The sequence below is a fragment of the Lagenorhynchus albirostris genome, chromosome 2 (assembly GCF_949774975.1).
Source record: "Lagenorhynchus albirostris chromosome 2, mLagAlb1.1, whole genome shotgun sequence".
NCBI classification, from domain to species: Eukaryota; Metazoa; Chordata; class Mammalia; order Artiodactyla; family Delphinidae; genus Lagenorhynchus; species Lagenorhynchus albirostris.
This window is the reverse complement of record NC_083096.1, coordinates 165,042,703-165,063,041: the sequence shown is the minus strand read 5'-3', so window position 1 is coordinate 165,063,041 and position 20,339 is coordinate 165,042,703. Positions and strand designations below refer to the sequence as shown.

Below are 20,339 nucleotides of genomic sequence, written 5' to 3'. Positions count from 1 at the left end.
GAGGTTGGGAGAAGGGGACTTTCCTTCCTCTTTGTAGATCTAAGGAAAAGAGTGGACCCAAGAGTGGAGACTGCTGCTCTGTGCTATGTACTTAAGTTTAGTTCATCATTATCAATACACAGTTAAACAATGAATTCCAGATAGATGGAAAGTTGAATGACCTTCCAAACCCTGTTTTTTTGATAAGCTATTGTATTTAAGGAATGATGAGAAATTCTCAGGACAAAATAGAAGAGAATCAATCACTGTTTACAAGATAACCTTATATTCTGTGACATCTACTGTTCTTCAAGTTCTGTGTAGCCTAAGTCCTTATCAACTGGGAAACATGGGATAGAGGAAGTGGGGGCAGGAACTTGAGGAGAGGTCAGAACTGTTCTTTCTCTCTGCTTGCAGCTTGCTGGCCTCTGGTTCTGATGACCAGCACACGATTGTGTGGGACCCGCTGCACCACAAGAAGCTGCTTTCCATGCACACAGGACACACTGCAAATATCTTTTCTGTCAAGGTGAGCAGGATAAGCCACAAAGCAAGTGGACAGTGTGACTGGGCTGTGCATGTGGTTGTGTTTGCATGTGTGTGTCCCATGTATACCCTGGGGTCACAGACATCTTTGTGATCTGAGCATCTGCTGGTGATTCCTGAAATTCCGTCTCTTTTCCATGCTCTGCTTCTTCTCTTAGAGCCAAGAGGCCAGCTCCAAATAAATTTATACTTATGTGAGTGGTGATGATGGGAGGTATGGTTCTGAGCATGAACTTCAGTAGCAGGCAGACCTGTGTTTGACTCCCTCATCTGCTCCTTGGAAGCTGTGTGAACTGGGAAAATCACCTGACCCCTCTGGGCCTGTTTACCCATCTGTAAAAAGGAAGTAGCTAAGGAAAATCCCCCACGTTAATGAATAAATGAGTAAATAAATAATTTAACTAAAAAAGGAAGTAGCAATCCACAGCGCTGATGTTACAGTTCAATGAGATGATTGATTTAAAAAGCACCTGTCACAGGTGATTTTAGCTGTTCTACTTTTCATAGGAAATGAGTCTCTGATTGTTGGTCTAGGGGAGTTGAGCTGAGAAGAGGGGAGGCAGGGGACTTAAAGGACTTCAGACCTCTGAAGACCTGTTACGTGGAAGTGACATGAAACTTGTGCCTCTCGGTCCCAGAAAACAGACCTAGGAATAGTGACTTAAGTTTTCAGAAGCCAGTGTAGGCCTGATGAAGGAAAGGATTGTCTAATGCTTAGAGATATTTGAAAAAGGTAAAATGGGCCTTCTGAGGATGTAGTAAATGTCCTAGCACTGAGGTATTCCTCACTGGGCACTTCCATCTGCTAGGTTGAAGGCTGAAGGAAATGACCTTTAAGTCTTTCCAGCTCTGAAATTCTGTAATGGATGTATGTGAGAGTGAGGCTGTCCTTTGGAAAGCCTCACTAATCTAAGAAATGTTTTCCTAATTAATATCAAGATGAATTACAAGATACCTGAAGAAGAAGATTCAAGAGCTCAAAACCAACTTATTTCACTCATCAGAGCTTCTTTCCTAAGCTCTGATTCTCATCTCCTGTTCCAGGGACCAATCCTAGATGAATTTCTGTGATTTGAGAGACAGAACAATGCTGATTCACCTCTTGCATGATGAACAGAGACTGCTTTCCTCCCCTGAAAAGTGTTAGGTCCAGTTTAAATCTGTGGGGTCAGATCTGGGGAAGGGACCTAAGCTATCAGTTTGGCATCATAGAAAACAAAATGTTGAGTTCAGAGACCAGAATTGGACAATGACCTTGATACTCCCTAATAGTAAGACCTTGGGCAAGGCACTTATATTCACAGACTCTCAGCCTTCTCTTCTGTTATAAAAAGGTATAGAAAAGGGTTCCTCTCTCTTCTGGTAATAAAACACCACAGATCTATTTATTTAACCGACGAGCTCCCCCTGGTGGCATCTATAGTGTGGAACGAGTATGGCAGTGGCCACAAGCTCTTCCCAAGGGTTCTCCTGTTTATTTCTATTGCGCGTGGGATATATGTTGTCTCCAGCCAGGATTAAAGACTACTAGTTGTCCCTAAAAATGATCAAATTCCATCTGTGTCATCTAGCCCTTATGCTGGTGAGCTATTAGAGAAGTGCATGTGGAAAGAGTGAATTGTTAAAGTCAAGTGGGGCTTTAGCTACTTAAATGCAGGAAAATGTCAACACCCTCTCCCCCACCCCCCCAGACCCCAGCACCCATTCAGCCTTGTTGTGGGCTGGGAGAAACTTTTCAACTAAGAAAAAAAGATAATTCAATCTTTCAAACTTAAGAAAGAAGAGAATAACTCAACTAACACCACACCCGAATATTTTTCTTCCTCAACACTAGGTGATAGAACTGTATACGTTTTAAAAATTATTAATCAAAGTTATGTTTGTGGCTATTTTGACCTTGCCATATGTGATCTGGAATATTTTGTTCTCAACTTCACCAGAATGATGGGGTTGTCCTTTTGAGTAATGGCCACATAAAGATGTATTCTTCTGATGCTCAGCCCTTCCCCAAGTTCTGACTTTTGAGCCATTTCCAGCACTTGCCATTATAAGGAGCGCTACTTGGAGCATTTCTGCATAGGCCCCTTTTTTCTTTTAGAATTATTTCTCAGAAGTGGAAGTTTTAGGTCAAAAGATAGAAATAGTTTTTATGTTTCTTACCTATTGCCAGATTGTTCTCCAGAAATATTTGAACCAATTTAAAACACCCACTCCCTTATAACACTGAAAGTCCTTTTCATTTCAAGACTAATTTATTTCTTAACCCCCAGGTTATTAAGTAGCCATCATGAGGCATATAGGAGTCAGACAGACTTGAGTTTGAATTGACAGTCCTCCTGAATGCTAGTACCGAACCTTAATTTTTAATGGGGTTATTGTAAGTATTAACAAGGTAAATTACCTGCTCGATGTCTAGCACATGGTAAATGCTTAGTAAGTGGTAACAGCTATGATTATCATCCATTCAGCTCTTACCTGGGGAAGAATCAGAGGAAGAGGTTTCCTTAGGTAGTCCAGCTTGGCCTAGGTCAGGACCGCTCTGGCGAAATAAAGGTGTACATCCTGATTTTGACCTTTGGGCCTACAGGCTGATGCTCGAGATCCAAAGTTTTCTTGGCGGATTGTCTTGGATGGGCTCGTTTTCTTATCTGATGTGGAGAGGGAAAAAAAGGTGCTAACATCCAGGCTGGTCTCCTTCCATGGCCTAGCCCCACCACCTGCCAACCTCTTCTTCAATCTCTCCCAAGCAGTTCCTGCCTCACGCTGGGGACCGCATCTTGATCACAGGGGCAGCTGACTCCAAGGTGCATGTCCACGACCTGACAGTAAAGGAGACGATCCACATGTTTGGAGACCACACAAACCGGGTGAAACGCATCGCCACGGCGCCCATGTGGCCCAACACATTCTGGAGCGCTGCTGAGGATGGGCTTATCCGGTGAGGGCCTGAGGCAGGGAGTGGGGCCTGTGCCTCCCCGGCTCCCACTCCATGTCGGTTCCCCCATCCTATCTGCCCTACTGCTTCCTTCCACAGGCCTGGCTCCTTCCCTCCAACAGAGTTCCAGACTCATTTGTCTGCCCAGCACAGTTAGCAGTGAACAAACTCCACTGATTTACTTACCCTATTCTTCACCTTCCCCACTTCTTACCCTCTCCTGAGCAACATTCAAGCCCACTGGCTTTCTCACCATCTCAGATGCACCGTCTGCCTCCTCTGGGCCTTCATACTTGCTGTTCCCTCTAACTGGTTTTCTCAGTCCCAGCTCTTTCTCAACTCTTTCTTACCCTAAGGAGACAGCTTAAGGGTCACCTCCCGAGAAGCACCTTCTCTGACCATCCTATCTAAAATAGATCCCCCACCATTGTTCTTTGTCTCCGTGCCCTAATTGTATCCTCTATAACTCTAATCACCCTCTATAGTTCTTTTATTTTATTTACTTGATGGTTTACTTTTTTGTCTGTGTCCCTCACTGAGTAGTAAACTCCCTCAGCATTTTGTCTGTCTTGTCCATCTTGTCCATGTCTTTCTTGTCCTTGGTTGTGTTCCTAGAGCCCAGCACGATACCTGGCACATAGAGGCACTTGATACATTTCCCTTGAACAGTCGCTCAATGGGCATATTCCTGGGAGGGGGATAGCCAGCCAGAAATGGTTAAGTGGACTCTCCCCCTTTTCACTGGCCTATATCGTCACACCTTTGCCTCTACTTCCCTTCTTCTTAAAATGGTCTCATTGCCTTTCTTTAGCTCCTTTCTTCACATATAACCTTAGAACTTTTTCCTTATCTCCACAATCTGCTTTAATATCCTTCCTTGAGATGCTGTGGGACTTTGTGCCCTCTTCCCTGTTACAGAGGAAGAGGGGTGTCTAAGTCATACATGAACTAGAACTCAGACAGATCAAGTCAAGTCCTCCCTCTGTCATTCAGTGTCTGGGGCAAATCACTTCACCCCCCGGACCTCAGTTTCCTCATCTATAAAATGGGAATTATCATAATATCTCTTTTGTTGGCCTGAGCATTAAAATTGAGATAGTGCCCGTAAAACTTTAGCCACAGTACTTAGCAGACACAATGCACTTGGTCGGTGGCGGGTCCAACTCTCTGTTGCGCTGGTTGACCCTGACTGACTAGACTGTGCCAGGGCAGCAGGTGGAGGCTAAGCACCTCGGGCACGGGGCAGGAGCCTAAGCACTTAGGGGCAGGCTAAGCACAGTCAGGGGAGGAGTCCTAGCAGAAGGTGAACACAAGCTGGCCTTCCAGAATAGACAGGATTTGGATGGGCAAGGAAAAGCAGAGTGGACTCCCCAGCTTGAGCAGAGTTTGTGAAGGCATGGGTAAACGTGCCACATACAGGACACAGTTCTGAGGCTGTAACTGACCCACACTTAGAAAACTGAGGAGCAAGGTTGGAGAGGTATGTGAAATCATGTCTTGAAAACCAGACTGAGTAGTTTGATAGAAGTAAACGAAGAGTAAACTCATGCTAAAAGTATTGAGGAATCTCTGCAATTTTTTGAACAAGAAAGTGATGCAACAAAAACAATATTTTTAGGAAGAGCAGTCTGGTGAGGATGGCTTAGAAAGATAAGTGAACAATGAAGAAATTATTGGAGATGTTTAGGCGGAGGTGGGTGAGCACATGAATGATGCCCTCGCCATTCTCTGGATGTGCCTGTGTCCCAGCATCAAAGCAGTTCCCCAGTAGGAGTGTGCTGACGCTGGGTGGATGTTTTGGCCTGACTTTACCACCCGGATGGGACTTGGGCTTGTCCTGGCAGTTGGTGTTTCTAGGTAGCTCTTAGATGATCTCCAGATTTTCTTTTCTGTCACCTCTATACTTCTTTCATCTCCTGCAAGAAACTAGGTTAAGAATAGAATTATTCTTAATCAAGGATCAGAGAAGAGGGGTTAAAATGCAGTCTTTCCAGCTCTGCACTATCTCAGTGCTGCACTTACTGCAGTGTCGTCCAGGCAAGTTATTTAGCTTCTTTGAACTTCTAGTGGTACCTAGGGATGGTGTGAGAATTTAATTAGATAATACATGTATAACACTTGGGAACAATACTGGACACAAAGCAATTTCTCACTAAGTGTTAGTAGTCAGTAGTAATAGTACTTAGTAACAATAATATTGATACCTGTTAAAAAAAGAAGGGGGTTAGTAGTATCTACCTTAAAGAGTTATGTTAGAATAAAACAGAATGTGTGTGAAGCCTACTACAGGTGCCTGGCACACAGTGGGCACTCAAGAAATGGGAGTAGTTTTTGACATTATTTACAAACAGGTTCAAAGCCACTCCCAATTCCTTTGCATTTGGGCCTTGGCTTCTCCCCTGCCTTCCACCCACGGACACGACCCCCAACCCCCTGTGTCCTCTCTCACAGCCAGTATGACCTTCGGGAGAACAGCAAACACTCGGAGGTGCTGATTGACCTGACAGAGTACTGTGGCCAGCTGGTAGAGGCCAAGTGCCTCACCGTCAACCCCCAGGACAACAACTGCCTGGCAGTGGGGGCCAGTGGGCCCTTTGTGAGGCTCTATGACATTCGCATGATCCATAACCACAGGTATGAATAGCGCGGCCTCCCGTGGGCAAGGGGACCTGGAACCTGCTGCCCCTTTCCCTCATTGCCATGCCCTCTTCTTTTTGAGGTGGGTTGTTTTTGCTTTTTTTTTTTACATTTTTTATTTCTTTAATGTTGTATCTATTTTATTTATTTATTTGTGGCTGCATTGGGTCTTCGTTGCTGCGTGCGGGCTCTCTCTAGTTGCGACGAGCGGGGGCTACTCTTCGTTGCGGCACGCGGGCTTATTGCGGTGGCTTCTCTTGTTGCGGAGCACAGGCTCTAGGCGCGTGGGCTTCAGTAGTTGTGGCACGTGGGCTCAGTAGTTGCGGCTCGCGGGCTCTAGAGCACAGGCTCAGTAGGTGTGGCGCACGGGCTTAGTTGCTTCGTGGCATGTGGGATCTTCCCGGACCAGGGCTCCAACCCATGTCCCCTGCATTAGCAGGCAGATTCTTAACCACTGTGCTACCAGGGAAGCCCTGAGGTGGGTTTTTGTAATTTTGTGATTCTTTTTTAAATAATTTAATCCATGCTTATTTTGGAAAATATGAAAAGTATATTAAAGAAATTACCCATACTCCATTACCTGAAAGAAATCACTGTATATAGTATTTTCTGCTTGTTCTTTCACTATGAGTGTGTGTACAGAGTTATAATCTTATACATGTAATTCCTTTATTTGTACATATAATTCTACTTTATTCTTTTTTTTTTTTAAACAAAAGTAGAATATACTCAGAATCTCCACAGAAGTCCCAGACCTGAGCGGCTCCGCCAGCCTGGGTTTTCAGTGGACTCCTGGGACAAGTGCAGAAACTTCTGGCCTGCATTACTTTCATTTGTGGATTTGGGTGACCACTATTGCTCTGCACACACTGCATGACTTAGGGCGGGCCTTGAGCTTTTAGCTTCCTCATCTGTAAAATGGGAGTAATAGGGTGGCCATGAACCAAGACAAGTAGGCGGGACCTACTTATAAAGCACTGTAATATATGTGTCCACAGCTGTCTAGTTGGTGGACCTTTGGGGGTGCTGAGATAAGGAAGAAAGGTACCTCCTCCTGTATCTCTCCAGGGATATACACTTGGGTTTTTCTCCAGGAAGTGTGGTATGGTCTAGCCAGGAGTACTGTTAGGCCTTATAACCTATATGGTTTGCCTTCCCACCAGAAAGAGCATGAAGCAGAGCCCTTCAGCAGGTGTGCACACCTTCTGTGACCGGCAGAAGCCCCTTCCGGATGGTGCAGCCCAGTATTACGTAGCAGGTAGGGCTCAGCCCAACTCTGGCCCTAAACTCTTGGCAGGGTGCTGATTGTCTGTGGGGCAGTGCAAGGAGGCGGCATGGCATGGTGACCAAGAGCAAGGGGTTTAGAATCAGACAGACCTGGGCTTTGATGACTGTCAGTGACCAGCTATCATATAACCTTTGGTAAATTACTTACCCTTGAGGAGTCTTAATTTCTTTTCTGTAAAATGGGGTTGTAATGACTCAATGAGATAAAGCATATAACACAGTTGGCCCAGTTCATATAGTAAGGGCTCAACATTGGGAGGGATCGGAAGCCTCACACTAGGGTAACAGGGCTGTTCCCTGCAGGTCACCTGCCAGTGAAGCTGCCCGACTACAACAACCGTCTGAGAGTGCTGGTCGCCACCTATGTGACCTTCAGCCCCAATGGCACAGAGCTGCTGGTCAACATGGGAGGAGAGCAGGTATGGACGGCTGCCCAACGTGGCTCTGCCCTTCCCCCTCCCACCCTCATACCCAGCAGCCAGGGCTGTGTACCCCACACCCCCTACCATGAGGCAGACAAGAAGCCTCATTGTAAATGACGTTACTGTGAAATGTGGAAGTGCCATGGCATCTTTGCAATATTCCCAGAGAGGCGTCAGGTTTAGAACTGACAGACTTGTCTCCAGATGCTGGCCTTTTGTTGACTAGCTGGGTACTGTGACTTTGAACAACTCTCTTCATTTTCCTGAACCTTGGTTTCCTCATCTTCTATCTTCCTAGGAGGAAATCCTGGGGCTCAGAGCATGCAGCCAGGCTGCAGTTTGGGGCCAGCTTTGGGAAGTGTTCTTTGATAACGGCAGGTTGCTAACCCTTCTGTTTACAATCTCTCAGTCAGGATATTTAGTAAGCCTTGCAAAAATTCATTTACTCTACAAAGTCACTGAGTACTTACTCTGGGGGTAGCATTATCGTGAACACGAGGGAAACAAACGTGAAATATGATCCATCCTAGGCTGATGGGAGCGACATGGCAAGTGAAACCGTTGATGACATTTAAAGTCAAGGTGTGACACAAGAGAAATGGGATGGAGACTAGGTGAGCCCTTGAGTTCAGAAGAGGGCTCTGGCTTCAGGTTGCTTAGCTGTCACCTGGCTTAAAGGTAGCATAAAGATGAGTTGGCGAGGCAGCCTAGCAGAGTGGTTCGGAGCCAGACAGACTCGGTTTTGGGTCCTGACTGTGCCACCTGCTACTTTTATGGCCCTGGATAAATTAATTAAACTCTGAGCCTACATTTCTTCATCTGTTCAGGGGGTGATGATAATAGTACCTTTTCGTGGGGCGGGGGGGCGGTTCTAGGATGAAATGAAAAAAAGCCATATAAAACACTTAGCAGAGGTCCTGGAGCAAAGAAAGAATTCAATAAATAGTAAGTAATAATAGCTAATATTTACTGAGGGAAGTAACTAGCAGTGTTACTTTGGGCAAATTGCTTCTCTGCTCTGAGGCTTCAGTTTTCCCATCTATAACATGAGACCTCTGAGGACCTTGTCGACCTAATAAACATGTGATTCGAAGTAATGACAGTATTTCAGGCCATCCACCCTAAGGGCCAGGAACTGGCGAGATTCTCCTGCCTGAGGTTTGCTCCGTAGAAACACCCCTTCTCCCTCACTTGATGGTTCCCTGCTCAACACTCAGCTGTGTTCCTGGGAGCCACCCAGGCCTCACTCACAGTCCAGCCACATTCTTGCCTCACAGTGTCCATTCTTTTCTTGACCCCTGCACTCTAGGTCTATTTGTTTGACCTGACTTACAAGCAGCGGCCGTACACCTTCCTCTTGCCTAGAAAATGCCACTCCTCAGGGGGTAAGTTCTCCCTTCCGGTATCCTTTAGGGCATCTCTGCTGGGGAGCATGAGTGTACAGTGCCTCTGCTGAGAAGCCTGCCACTTACCTTGTGCTGGCTGTGATCCTGCAAAAGGAGTAGATTCTCTGAAATAACCCTGTACAGTAAGAAGGAAGGTAATATTAGGTCAGAGAGGTCTGTCAAAGGGGTTTGCGTCACAGCCCTTTTCACTTCCCTCCGAAAAAGCAGGTTCTTTCCGTGGCTTGGCTCTTGAGGGCCTGAAGTAATTGTCTTTCCCTTCTCGTCCTGGACCAGTCTCCTCATTGATTTCTTCCTGGGGCCTACAGTTGTTTTAGGCACCTCCTCACCCCCCACTCCATCCCCACCCCCAGCTAATGCCAAGTTGAAGTTGTGTCCCGCTTCAGCCAGCAGAGGGCGCACAGGCTTTTCTTTATGTCCTTGCCTGCTTTCTGGGAATAGACCTACCCTGGGGGGATAGCCCCACAATGGAACCATCAGACCCTGTGGTGGAAGCTGGAGGGCTGCTGAGGAGAAATGAGAACCTCCTCCTAAGTTGTTGCTGTTCCTTTCTGCCCACCCCCTCCCAGAAGTTCAGAATGGCAAGATGTCCACCAATGGTGTGTCCAACGGTGTGTCCAATGGCCTGCACCTTCACAGCAACGGCTTCCGGCTGCCAGAGAGTAGAGGACATGTCAGGTGAGGCCAGCCTGACTTTCCCAACCTTCCCAGCCCCAGTTACACCCCACTGGACTGGAGGGAGGGCATGTCCTGTAAACCTTCCTCCTGACCCCCACCCAGGCATACACCCCAGAGTCAGGGGACTGGGGCAAAGAGGCTTCTGGACTGTGGCTAGTGGTCCCAGTGCCACTTCTTCCTGGTAGGACTCCAGTCATGCTCAATCTGAAGCTCTGGTCCCTTGATACCAGTAGCTGGCGCCAGGACCCAGGGGCTAGCTCCTCTTAGCACTGGGCTCCCTCCTATAAAGGGGTCCCACACAGACGGGACTCCCCCATTATATTTTCTCCATTCATAGCATCTTCTAGCCTCTGTTCACTTCCAGGCTCTGTGCTGGGCTTTGGATACAGAGGTGTCCAGATCCTCTAGCCCTTGAGAGAAACGTAATTATCTATAGAGAGATCCATGAGAGGCACTTGGATGGTAACGAGGTTCGGATATTCCATTCCGAATATTCCATTCCAAGAATTCCATTCCAAGAATTCCATTAAACCTGTCCAGGACAGCTTCATTTCTCCGTTTCCGCCCCGCCCCCCCGCCACTGGCTCAGAGCATCTGGAATTGTGACCATTACCTATCACAATAACCCAGGCCAAGGATAGGAGTGGTACCCTCTTTTAGATGACAGTGCAGATCCCAGGGACCGGGAAAACCTGAGTGGCCTTCAGGCAGGGCTACAGACTTACTGAGAGGCTCCTCTGGCCTTCCTTGGTTGGCCTGACTTGGCTCTGTTCCCTCACAGCCCCCAGGTAGAGCTGCCCCCATACCTGGAGCGTGTGAAACAGCAAGCCAATGAGGCTTTTGCCTGCCAGCAGTGGACCCAGGCCATCCAGCTTTACAGCAAGGCCGTGCAGAGGGCCCCTCACAACGCCATGCTCTACGGGAACCGAGCTGCTGCCTACATGAAGCGCAAGTGGTGAGTGGGCCTGATGGGAACAAGCTGCTGAGGCATCCATGGAAGGTAGCAGTGACATCCTGCTGCCTCTTAGGGCTTCTTAGGCCCAGGCTTCTCCTCCCCACCTCCAGGTTAGTGGTGGGCAAGTGCCTGACTCATTAATCAGGAAGCCTCAAACACCAAGAAAGCTCACAGTTAAGTGGAACATGTTCACAAGTAGCTTCAACATGGTGCTTTGTTAGGAAGTGCTGTGACCACTGGAAGTAGGAATTGGGAGAATGGTTAATCCCCACTCTTGGAGAATTGCGCCTTGAATTGGACTTTGAAGGAGCAGTAGAATCTTGCTAGATGGAAATAAGGCATTTGGTGAATTCAGTTGGTATCTGTTTGAAATGATTCTGCAGCTCCTTGACCTTGGGGCTTGCTTTCCTATGCTCTTGGACCGTTTGGACCAAACATGAACAAGATCCTAGACATCCAAAGCTGTCTGTGGGTCTTGCTGAGTTGTAGTGGCTGGTGGTAAGGGAGTAGTAGGTCCATATCCTGAAGAACCCTTTATCTTTGGAGACCACCAGGGCCCCTGGCCCTTCTGCCTGCAGCACCAGCAGGCAAGCAGGCAGGCAGACCCCATCCCCCAGCCAGGGCCAGGATGGGAGATGGATAAAGCTGGGCCCACAGCCATTTCTGCTCCGTCTGGCATCCCTTGGCTCTGCCCAGACAGACAGGCCAGCTGGTGTGCCATCGTCTGGCTGCAACTAGTCAGGCCAGAGAGGGAAGCTTAAGAAACCCACCCAAGTCAGCAGGATGGTGGATGGGGGTTCGGAACGATGCTGCCCCCACGGGCCTTAGCTCAGGCATCAGGAGCTTGCCAAGGGCTCAGATGGCAGCCAACCCCAGGAGACAACAGCTTTGGGGCCATCCTGAGGTGTGTTGCCCCTCTTTCCCAGCAGGTGGGTAGAATGCAGTGGTGTTCAATCAGGCTCTAGGCTAAGAGCTGCCTCATTCCTGCATTCTTGCTAAGAGAGACTGATGATTTCCCAATCCATGGGTATCCTCACCATGTTCTCTGAATTCCTACTATGCACTAGGAACTAGGGACACAAAGTTCTGTCACTCTGAGTTCTTGTGCTCCGGAGTGCCCAGTCTCTGGACAGGGGATAAAGATGTGGACATGCTTCATCACCAAAGAGGCAGGAAGCAGTAAGTCTTTGAATGATCAGGTGAAGTGCTGTGGGCATCAAGAAAAGTTAGGTCACTTTAACTGGGGATCAGGGAAGCACCAGGAAGATGTGATGTCTGAATGGGCTTTCCGTGTCAGCAGGCTTAGACGGAGACGCAAGGAGGAGGGGACTTGGGGGGAAGGACATTCCCAGGGAGATGAAATGGTGTGAACAAAGGCGTGGGGGTGGGGGGCTGACTGAAGAGCTTGTTTGCAGAACAACAAATCCATTTGGCTGGAGCAGAGGGTTTGGGCTGGGACTGGCAGGAGATGAGTCTGTGAGGTAGCCTGGGGCCAGCCTGGGAAGGACTTGGAATGCAGAGCAGTGGCGTTTTGGCCTTGATTCCGTGGACGATGGGCAGCTTCTGAAGAGTTTTGAGCAGGAGAGGCTGTGCTGAGGGCTGTCTTTTCAGGGAGCTTGATCTGGCAGTAAGTCTGGGTGGGTGAGCCCTGGGCCCAGCCTGCTCTCTCCCCAGCCCCACATGCCTGCCAGTGACCCCCAGAATGTCACATTCTGTCCCAGGCCAGTCTCCCCAGGGCTGCCATCTGCTCCTGGATGCAGTGGGAGCGGTCACCCTCTGGCACCTGGCTGCTCTCTGGTCTGGCTCTCTCCAGGAGCTCTGAGGGCCACCTTGCAGGCAGTAATTGGCTTTCCAAACAGCGCCTGCTCCTTCGTCACAGCCACCCGTTCTGACGCAGGCCGTGCCGTTGAAGCACTCTGTCTCCTGCCTGCCCCCACCCTGGCTGCGCTGCTTGCTCCTGGTCTGAGCATGGCCGCTCCAAGGACCGGCTGCTTCCTCTGAGCGCTGTAGGAGAAGGAGGGTCAGGAGGATAGCTCCCATGTTGGGCCTGCTCTGGCCTCGTGCAGGGGAGCTGTGAGCTGTGCCTTGGTGGAGGGAACGTCAGCTCTAGGGAGTGCTGCGTAGCACAGTTGGGTCCTAGGCCCACCTCAACCCAGCAGGAAAACAAAAAAAAACCCCACAGCTCCCAAAGGAGAAGTGGCTCCTGTGACCCGCCTGGCTCTCCAGATAAGAGGTGGGAACTGGTCTGTGGAGCTGGGGGAAGGTGTATTTTATATTCCGGCACAGGGTGGGAAAAGGGGGGGCTTTTTCTTTGGCCCCTCCCCACCCCCCCAAAACCATTCCCACTTCCCCGTATCCATGCTTCGGGAGTTTGGAGAAGTCAGTGTGGGTGATTTGGAGCTCCTGGTGTTTGCCCGCCCCCCACCCCACCCCCGCCATCAGCTTCCAGAGGACTGACTCTGCCAGACTGTCAGGCCCCATCCTCCAGCCCTGGGAGGTAGAGGCCACAGCTGCTGTGGATCAGTCAGCCAGGACAGAGGGGGGTCTGGCTGAGGGCTTGCTGCCTGCTGGTCAGGCCCTGAGTCCCCAGCCTGGCCCTTCTGGCTTCCCCGGAGCACAGAACTGTCCTTGAGGGCCCCCCGCCTTGGACATGGCTTTGAAGGCCAGCCGGGGGCATTTGAGGAGGTGGATAGAGGAAGGGAGAAGGAGAGCTTGGGGAGCCTGAGGCGGGCAAGATGCCAGGCCTTCTGCTGCAGAGCTGCGGGTGCCTGGGGTGAGTGGGTGCGCAGTTGCACGCTGTGTCCAGCAGAGGGCAGCCGGACACTGGTTTTTGCCTCACACCCACCTCCCACCCTCTACCTACCCTGCCAAGACCTCGGGGCTCCTGGCTTGCCTTCTTAACGTAGTCTGTCTCCTGGGGAGCAAGGCCTGGGCTGAGCCAGGATTCTCTTCATCCCCAAGTACCCTTTCCCTGAGATCTCTCAAAGGTGGGCTGGGGTGGACGCAGGAAGCGCAGGAGACGGAATGGGGACTCCCTGCTTGCTGCGTGGCCCCACCTCCAAGCCACGTTCCCCTGCCTTCCCAGGGATGGTGACCACTACGATGCCCTGAGGGACTGCCTCAAGGCCATCTCCCTAAACCCATGCCACCTGAAGGCGCACTTCCGCCTGGCCCGATGCCTCTTTGAGCTCAAGTACGTGGCTGAGGCCCTGGAGTGCCTGGATGATTTCAAAGGGAAGTTCCCGGAGCAGGCCCATAGCAGCGCTTGTGATGCACTGGGACGCGACATCACGGCCGCCCTCTTCTCCAAAAATGATGGTGGTGAGTCGGCACTGAGGCGGGGTTGCTGTCACTCTATCTATTTGCGGTGCTACAGTGACATTCTGGAGAGGACATAGTTCTGAGATAGGAGAGGCCTAGGCTTACGTACTGATTGAGAAGCCACATGACTTTGAAACAGTCACTTGGTCTCTTTGAGACAAGGATTAGCAATAACATGTTTAAGGCACCTGGTGTATTCCCCCTGGGACTCAGGATAGGAGTCAGCTGAGCCCAGTGTGCCTCACAGGTCATTCTCTTCTGCTCACAGACAGGGCCTTGGCCATTCCATTGGGATCTGAGTTCAGGGTAACTGGCTGGGGTGCACTTGCTCCAGTTTGCCTGGGTGCAAAAGAAACAGCAGCACAGGGCAGCAGAAATGCCTTGGGCGCAGGTGTGGAGCCTCAGTTCCAATCGCAGCTCTGCCATGTGAAACCATGTGACCTTGGGCAAAGCACAGCCTCTCCGAACCTGCTGCCTATTTGCAGAGAGCATTCGAGGCCCTGCCCAGGTCACCTGGGTAGCACTGGAGAGTAAACTAGGTAGTTGTGTGGTCTACAAACACGAGAGGGGAGCTCACTGAGGGCAGACATGGATCCTCCCTGTCTCCTTTGCAGTTTACTAACCATGGGCTGATTCATTAGTCTGAACAGTGCCAGGCACTGTGCTGGGTCCTGGGAATATATCTGGCAACAAGTCAGATGGAATTTCTGTGTTCATGAGTCTGTAGCCTAGTGAAGGAACCAAGCGATGGAGGAATAAAGAATGCCCTGCGGCCCTGCTAGGGTGCAGGTGTGGTGGGGAGGGCTTGATGGCATCCTGGGGTTCTTGGGGAAGAGACATTCAGGCTGAGACCTTGAGGATGCAGAGGAAGAGTTAACTAGATGCAGAGTGTAGCTGTGGGAGGTGAAGAGTTCCTGGCAGAGGGACCAGCACGTGCCAAGTCCCTGAAGCAGGCAGGAACAGGGCACTAAGAATACAGGTAGGATTTTAACCGGTTAGTACCTCATTTGGATCCATGGTAACTTGTCTGCGAGAGAGGGAGGGCTTGGACCTTACTGCCTTCAGAGCCATGGATCTATTTAGAAAAATCACCCCCCTGAAGCTCTCTTGGCAGTGCTTTACCCTCCCCTCCCTGCCTCTCACATCCACAGAAACAGACCTTGGGTCTGTGCATCCTTGGGGCTTCCAGACGTTATTCAGGGACCTAAGCCAAGGCCCTCTTGGCATCAGAGGTCTCCTCTTGAACACCCTCAAGGCCAGGATCCAAAGATGCTTCTTTCTCATAGTTGTTCCCAGTTTTCCAGGGAAGAGGTAGAGACGGGTAGCCCTACATTGCTTACTGCTTGGACCGAAAACCGGGTCAAGGGTGGGGAAAATGTGGGGGAGGCGAGAGAGGGACAGGACTCTCACCTTTCCTTGTTCTCTGCCCTCAGACGAGAAGAAGGGAGCTGGTGGTGGTGGCAGCGGCCCCGTCCGCCTCCGCAGCACGAGCCGCAAGGACTCCATCTCAGAGGACGAGATGGTGCTGCGGGAGCGAAGCTACGACTATCAGTTCCGCTACTGTGGCCACTGCAATACCACCACAGACATCAAGGAAGCCAATTTCTTTGGCAGGTCTGAGGCCCTGAAGAGGAGGAGGGCACAGCCCAGTTGGCAGCAGGGGGTTGGGGTGGGGGTGGGGGGCATGGGGACACAATGCTTTCAGAAAAGTCTCACATCCCAGCTCTGCCTTTGTACCCTTGGGCAAATGGCTCCATCTCTGTGGGTCTCAGTTTCTTCACCTATGAAATGAAACCAGCCCTCCCCACTCAAGGGGCCATAACAAGGACTAACGAGGTGACCCAGAAAGCATCCAGTGCAGCACCTGGACTCTTCCTTACCCGCACCTCCTGCTCCCCGTGTGCCCACGTGGCAGAGCTTGGGTTCTTTAGCTGGTTGCTTGGAGCCTTGGGCAAGCACCCTCATAGGCTGTCAGTCTTGGCAATCTTTTGTGCCTAGAACTGTGCCCCCGGTACTGAGGGACCTAGCCCATGTCTCAGACACCATCACCCCCAACCCTCCTTTGTAGATGCTGCACTTTCTTTGGGTAGGTGAGATACACGAATGTGAATTAAGAATCTCTGTCAAGATCCCTTCTAAATGTCAATGGTGTGTCAGGGGCAGATGTGCTGTAGGATTTCAGGGTCTGGATCCAGGAAGGCTAGGACTACTGAGGGAAGGCTTAGGCAGGAGTGTTCCCAGAGACCTAAGAGATGCACCATCTGGTCCTGGCACCCAGGGTGCTTATAATGTACTTCGGGGGAGAGTAAGTAGGAGAGACCTAGGCAGTCCCTGACCCTGAGTTTAAGAGAACAGTTGAGCTGTGACACCGCTCTGCAGTGTGGAGAGAATTACCGTGTGCATGGGAGTTCCGAGTCAGGTAAAGACCCCAGAGTTCGGGGGGCCGAGTGGCCCCAGACTTCCCTGCTCTCCCTTTCCCTAAGCCATGCAGCCTCTGCTTGAGGCCACAGGGCAGTACCCCACCTGACCGCCCTGCCCTTTGCCCCCCCCGCCAGCAACGCTCAATACATCGTCAGTGGCTCTGATGACGGCTCCTTCTTCATCTGGGAAAAGGAGACCACCAACCTGGTCCGCGTGCTCCAGGGGGACGAGTCCATCGTCAACTGCCTGCAGCCGCACCCCAGCTACTGCTTCTTGGCCACCAGCGGCATCGACCCCGTTGTGCGGCTGTGGAACCCCCGGCCAGAGGTGAGGGTGTGGCAAGGTGGCAGATGCCAGACAGGGAGGAAGGTAGGGATGGACCCTACATGAGGCCTCCAGCTGAGCCCATGAGGGTTGGGAAGGGCAGTGAGTCACACAGAGGCTAGGAGCTGCTAGGATGAGTGAGCTCTCACCCCAGGGCCCCAGGCTGCATCAGGGTGGGAGCCAGCAAGCCCTGAAAGCTCCGCATGAAGTGGGCAGTTCCGGGGCAAGACTCGTCTCCTGCCTTCCAGGGGCGTATCCTCGAGCCAGCTGGCACAGGTGAGCCTCACATACGGGAAACAGCAACCGAGGACTGGGTGCGGGAGGGCAGGGAGGGAACCAGACCAGCTCCAACACCACTGATGAGAACGGTACCTCGGAGGCTCCCTAGGTACCCTGCCCCTCGCATCCACTGCCTTGTGTCCCCCAGAAGCTGTGCGGAGGCCTGTCCCTCAGTCACACGAGAAGTACGTAGGTTTTAGAGTCTGATGGGCCTCAGTTTGAATCCTGGTCCCTCCACTTACTGCCTGAGGGACTCAACCATCTCTGATCCAGGTTTTCACCATCTGTACATTGGAATGGGAATGACATTACCACCTCAGAAGGTTGCTCTGAGGATTAAAGAAGTGATGCCTGTGGTGTGTCCGGCCCACAGGGACACTTAGGACGGTGTGGTAGTCAGTGTGGGTAGTCAGGTGGCCTGGCCCCCTGCCCTCTGCCCCACCTCCTCCCCCTTCCCAGCTGGCAAAACAGAAGTCAAGAGCTGTGTCTAATTTTCTATGAATTTTAAAGAGAGAAACCCTATAGGACCCTTCCTTGGGGGGAGAGGAAAAGGAGGATAAAGGAATCCTCTTTGGGAGTGGGGTGGGGGGAGTTATATCTGTGCTCCCACCTCAGGTATAGAGTTTGTGTGCCCAGCATATCCTGGTGTGAATCCTCCCTCATTTATGTCCATGTATGCCACCCCCGTATATATAACCCTACGTGGTGTGCTCCCCGTATATGTCTTGATGTGGTATGTCCTCATCATTTTCCAGCGTGGGGTCTCCAGTGTATACCCTGCTATGTGTATTCCCCCCAGTTTATATCCCAGTGTGTTGTGTCTCCTCCAAGTGTATATTACCACGTGCCCCCCAACCCCAATATGTACAACCCCGTGTGGTGTGTCATCTCCCTCACATACAGCCTGGGTGTGTGTGTGTGTGTGTGTGTGTGTGTGTGTGTGTGTGTGTGCACGCGCGCGCGTAGGCACGTGTGTGTGTGTTTGTCCCATACATATCCCAGGATGCATTCCCCTTTATGCATGGACACACGTGGATATACCCATATACATCTCCGGGTATGTACATACCCTCTCCATACGTATAGCTCAGTCTGTGTGTGTGTCTCCCCTGCACATATATCCCAGTAGTATGTGTGCCTCCCCCCCAACAGAGTGAAGACCTCACAGGCCGAGTTGTGGAGGACATGGAGGGTGCTTCCCAGGCCAACCAGCGGCGCATGAATGCGGACCCGTTGGAGGTGATGCTGCTCAACATGGGCTATCGGATCACAGGCCTGAGCAGTGCGGGTGCTGGGGCCTCTGACGATGAGGACAGCTCCGAGGGCCAGGTGCAGTGCCGGCCCAGCTAGGCCCTCCTAGCCCTGGTCCCCAGCCCCTGCTACCGGCTGGGTCCTCCGCCCCTGGGCAGGAGGTCAGGGGGTTCTGTTTTGGTTTGTCTTCCCCTTCCCCCCATTTTTTCCTTTTCCCTGTTTTGTTTGTTAGTTTGGCATTGGGGGTGGGGATTGCTACAACTTGCTGGCTTTTGGACTTTTGGGCAATTGCCCCTCGACTGGCCCCAGCCCTGAGCAGAAGAGCAGGAGGAGAAGCCCCTCCACATGCCCACCACCACCTTGCACTTCCGTGTCCCTGGAGGGCTCCGGCCTGCCTCGGGTGGGGAGGCAAGGGCTGAAGCTGTCTTCAAGGACTGCCCTACCCTTCAGTTGGCAGCAGAAAGGGGAGTGGAATTCCCAGTCCATAAGGGCTAGCCTTGACCTGTTACCATTCTCGCTTCTGGTAGGCAAGGCTAGCTCCCTCCTGGTCTTCAGGGAAGGTTCTGAAAAAGCATAGGGTGCCCCCTTCCTTGCAGAGCCACTCTGTCAGGGTGGAAACAGAAGTAAGGATGGGAGCCCTGGAGGGGCAAGGTCAAGCCACCGCTTCCTTGCAGTACAGCGTCCCTGCCCTCCTCCCAGGCACTGGCTCTGGGTCCTGCGCCTGCCCTCGCTGGCCACCCCGGGGGCTTAGCCTTTCCCAAGGGCCCTGGCAGTGTGGGGCGCCCCACCATTCCCCACCCATCCGTGCCAGCCCTTCTGCACCCTGGAGGCCACTCTTCCTTCGGGCGCTCTTCAGCCTCACTGTGACCTTCCTGCCAGAGCTCCCAGCCAGGCCTCCTCTTGCTGAGATGGCACTCCCTGCTAGGAGCCTTCCAGGCCCTCCGTGCCCTCCCTCCCATCCCACATGCTGAGCCGCCACAAAGACCAAAGAAGTGATGGCTTTTCTCTGTCCCCTGCTGCTCTGGGGGGAGGGGGTGGGTCTCCTGAGCCACTCGGGTGGGGAAGCCCCTAACTCAGCCCCTCCCTCCTCAGCAGCCTGAGCTTTACACTGGATGCAGCGGTCACCCCACCACTCACCAGACCTCCCTCTCTGCCCCCTTGGCTCTCAGCTCAGGAGCTGCTCCCGCAGTTGGTTCATCCTTCCTCCCCTCTCCCTCTTCACTCCCCTCAGGGCTCACTTGGCTCCAGCCCTCCAGCTGCAGCCTCTGGGGAGAAGCAGCCTCCCTCGCTCCCTCCCTCCCTCCCTCCCTCCGCCCTGACTCTGCCAGGTGCCTCCTCTCGGCCAGGCTTCAGAAAAGCCCTGTAGACAGCAAGGCCATGTTAAAAGCTTTTTCACAGTTTTGAGAAGATGAGGGGTGGGAGTGGGGGGTGGTGAGGATAGTGGTGGGGGTCTGGCACCATCTCGTCATTGCTTTAATCCCAGCAACACAGGTGGCAGCCTCTCCCCCTTCCTCTCCCCCCCCCCCCCCCCCCCGTCCCTCTTCCCACCCCTCTCTTCTAGCTTGGTAATGAAGTATATTTATTGGTGAAGGAAACAGCTGCTGCTGCTTCTCCTGCTGCTGGGACTTGCTCCCCTGTCTCTTCTCCACGACCTTTCTCCAGCCGGGAGGGGAGAGCGGGAGTACTGGGGCTGGGCCCTGGGGCCCAAGGACTAGCAGGGGCCCCTTTGCTTTCCTGTGTTCGAGCCACCCGCCATTTCCTCTGTCCCTGCCTCCTGCCTGCCCAGCCTGGGCCCTGCCGTGTGGAGAGACACATAAGCCTTACTGTCCTCTGGGGGCAGGAGCCGAGCCTTTTTGTTGCTCCGCTCCCAGGAGAGTGAGGGTGACGCAATTGATTAAAAC

General features: G+C 51.8%; 1 protein-coding gene across 5 annotated transcripts in view; it reads left to right on the top strand.

Moving 5' to 3' along the window:
- WDTC1 (WD and tetratricopeptide repeats 1) overlaps nt 1-19,754 on the top strand; it is a 71,731-nt gene extending 51,977 nt beyond the window's left edge. For 2 of the 5 annotated variants that reach the window (XM_060140929.1, XM_060140927.1), the window contains exons 5-16: nt 397-508; nt 3,273-3,463; nt 5,912-6,094; nt 7,261-7,355; nt 7,688-7,803; nt 9,116-9,191; nt 9,779-9,887; nt 10,669-10,842; nt 13,928-14,163; nt 15,597-15,777; nt 16,719-16,911; nt 18,340-19,754. In XM_060140929.1, the coding sequence (XP_059996912.1) occupies nt 397-508; nt 3,273-3,463; nt 5,912-6,094; nt 7,261-7,355; nt 7,688-7,803; nt 9,116-9,191; nt 9,779-9,887; nt 10,669-10,842; nt 13,928-14,163; nt 15,597-15,777; nt 16,719-16,911; nt 18,340-18,537 (1,864 nt within the window). In that variant the 3' untranslated portion in view covers nt 18,538-19,754. The remainder of the gene's footprint in view (nt 1-396; nt 509-3,272; nt 3,464-5,911; nt 6,095-7,260; nt 7,356-7,687; nt 7,804-9,115; nt 9,192-9,778; nt 9,888-10,668; nt 10,843-13,927; nt 14,164-15,596; nt 15,778-16,718; nt 16,912-18,339) is intronic. The other 3 variants (XM_060140931.1, XM_060140932.1, XM_060140930.1) reach the window with 3 other exon arrangements.
- Nucleotides 19,755-20,339: the final 585 nt, after the last annotated feature.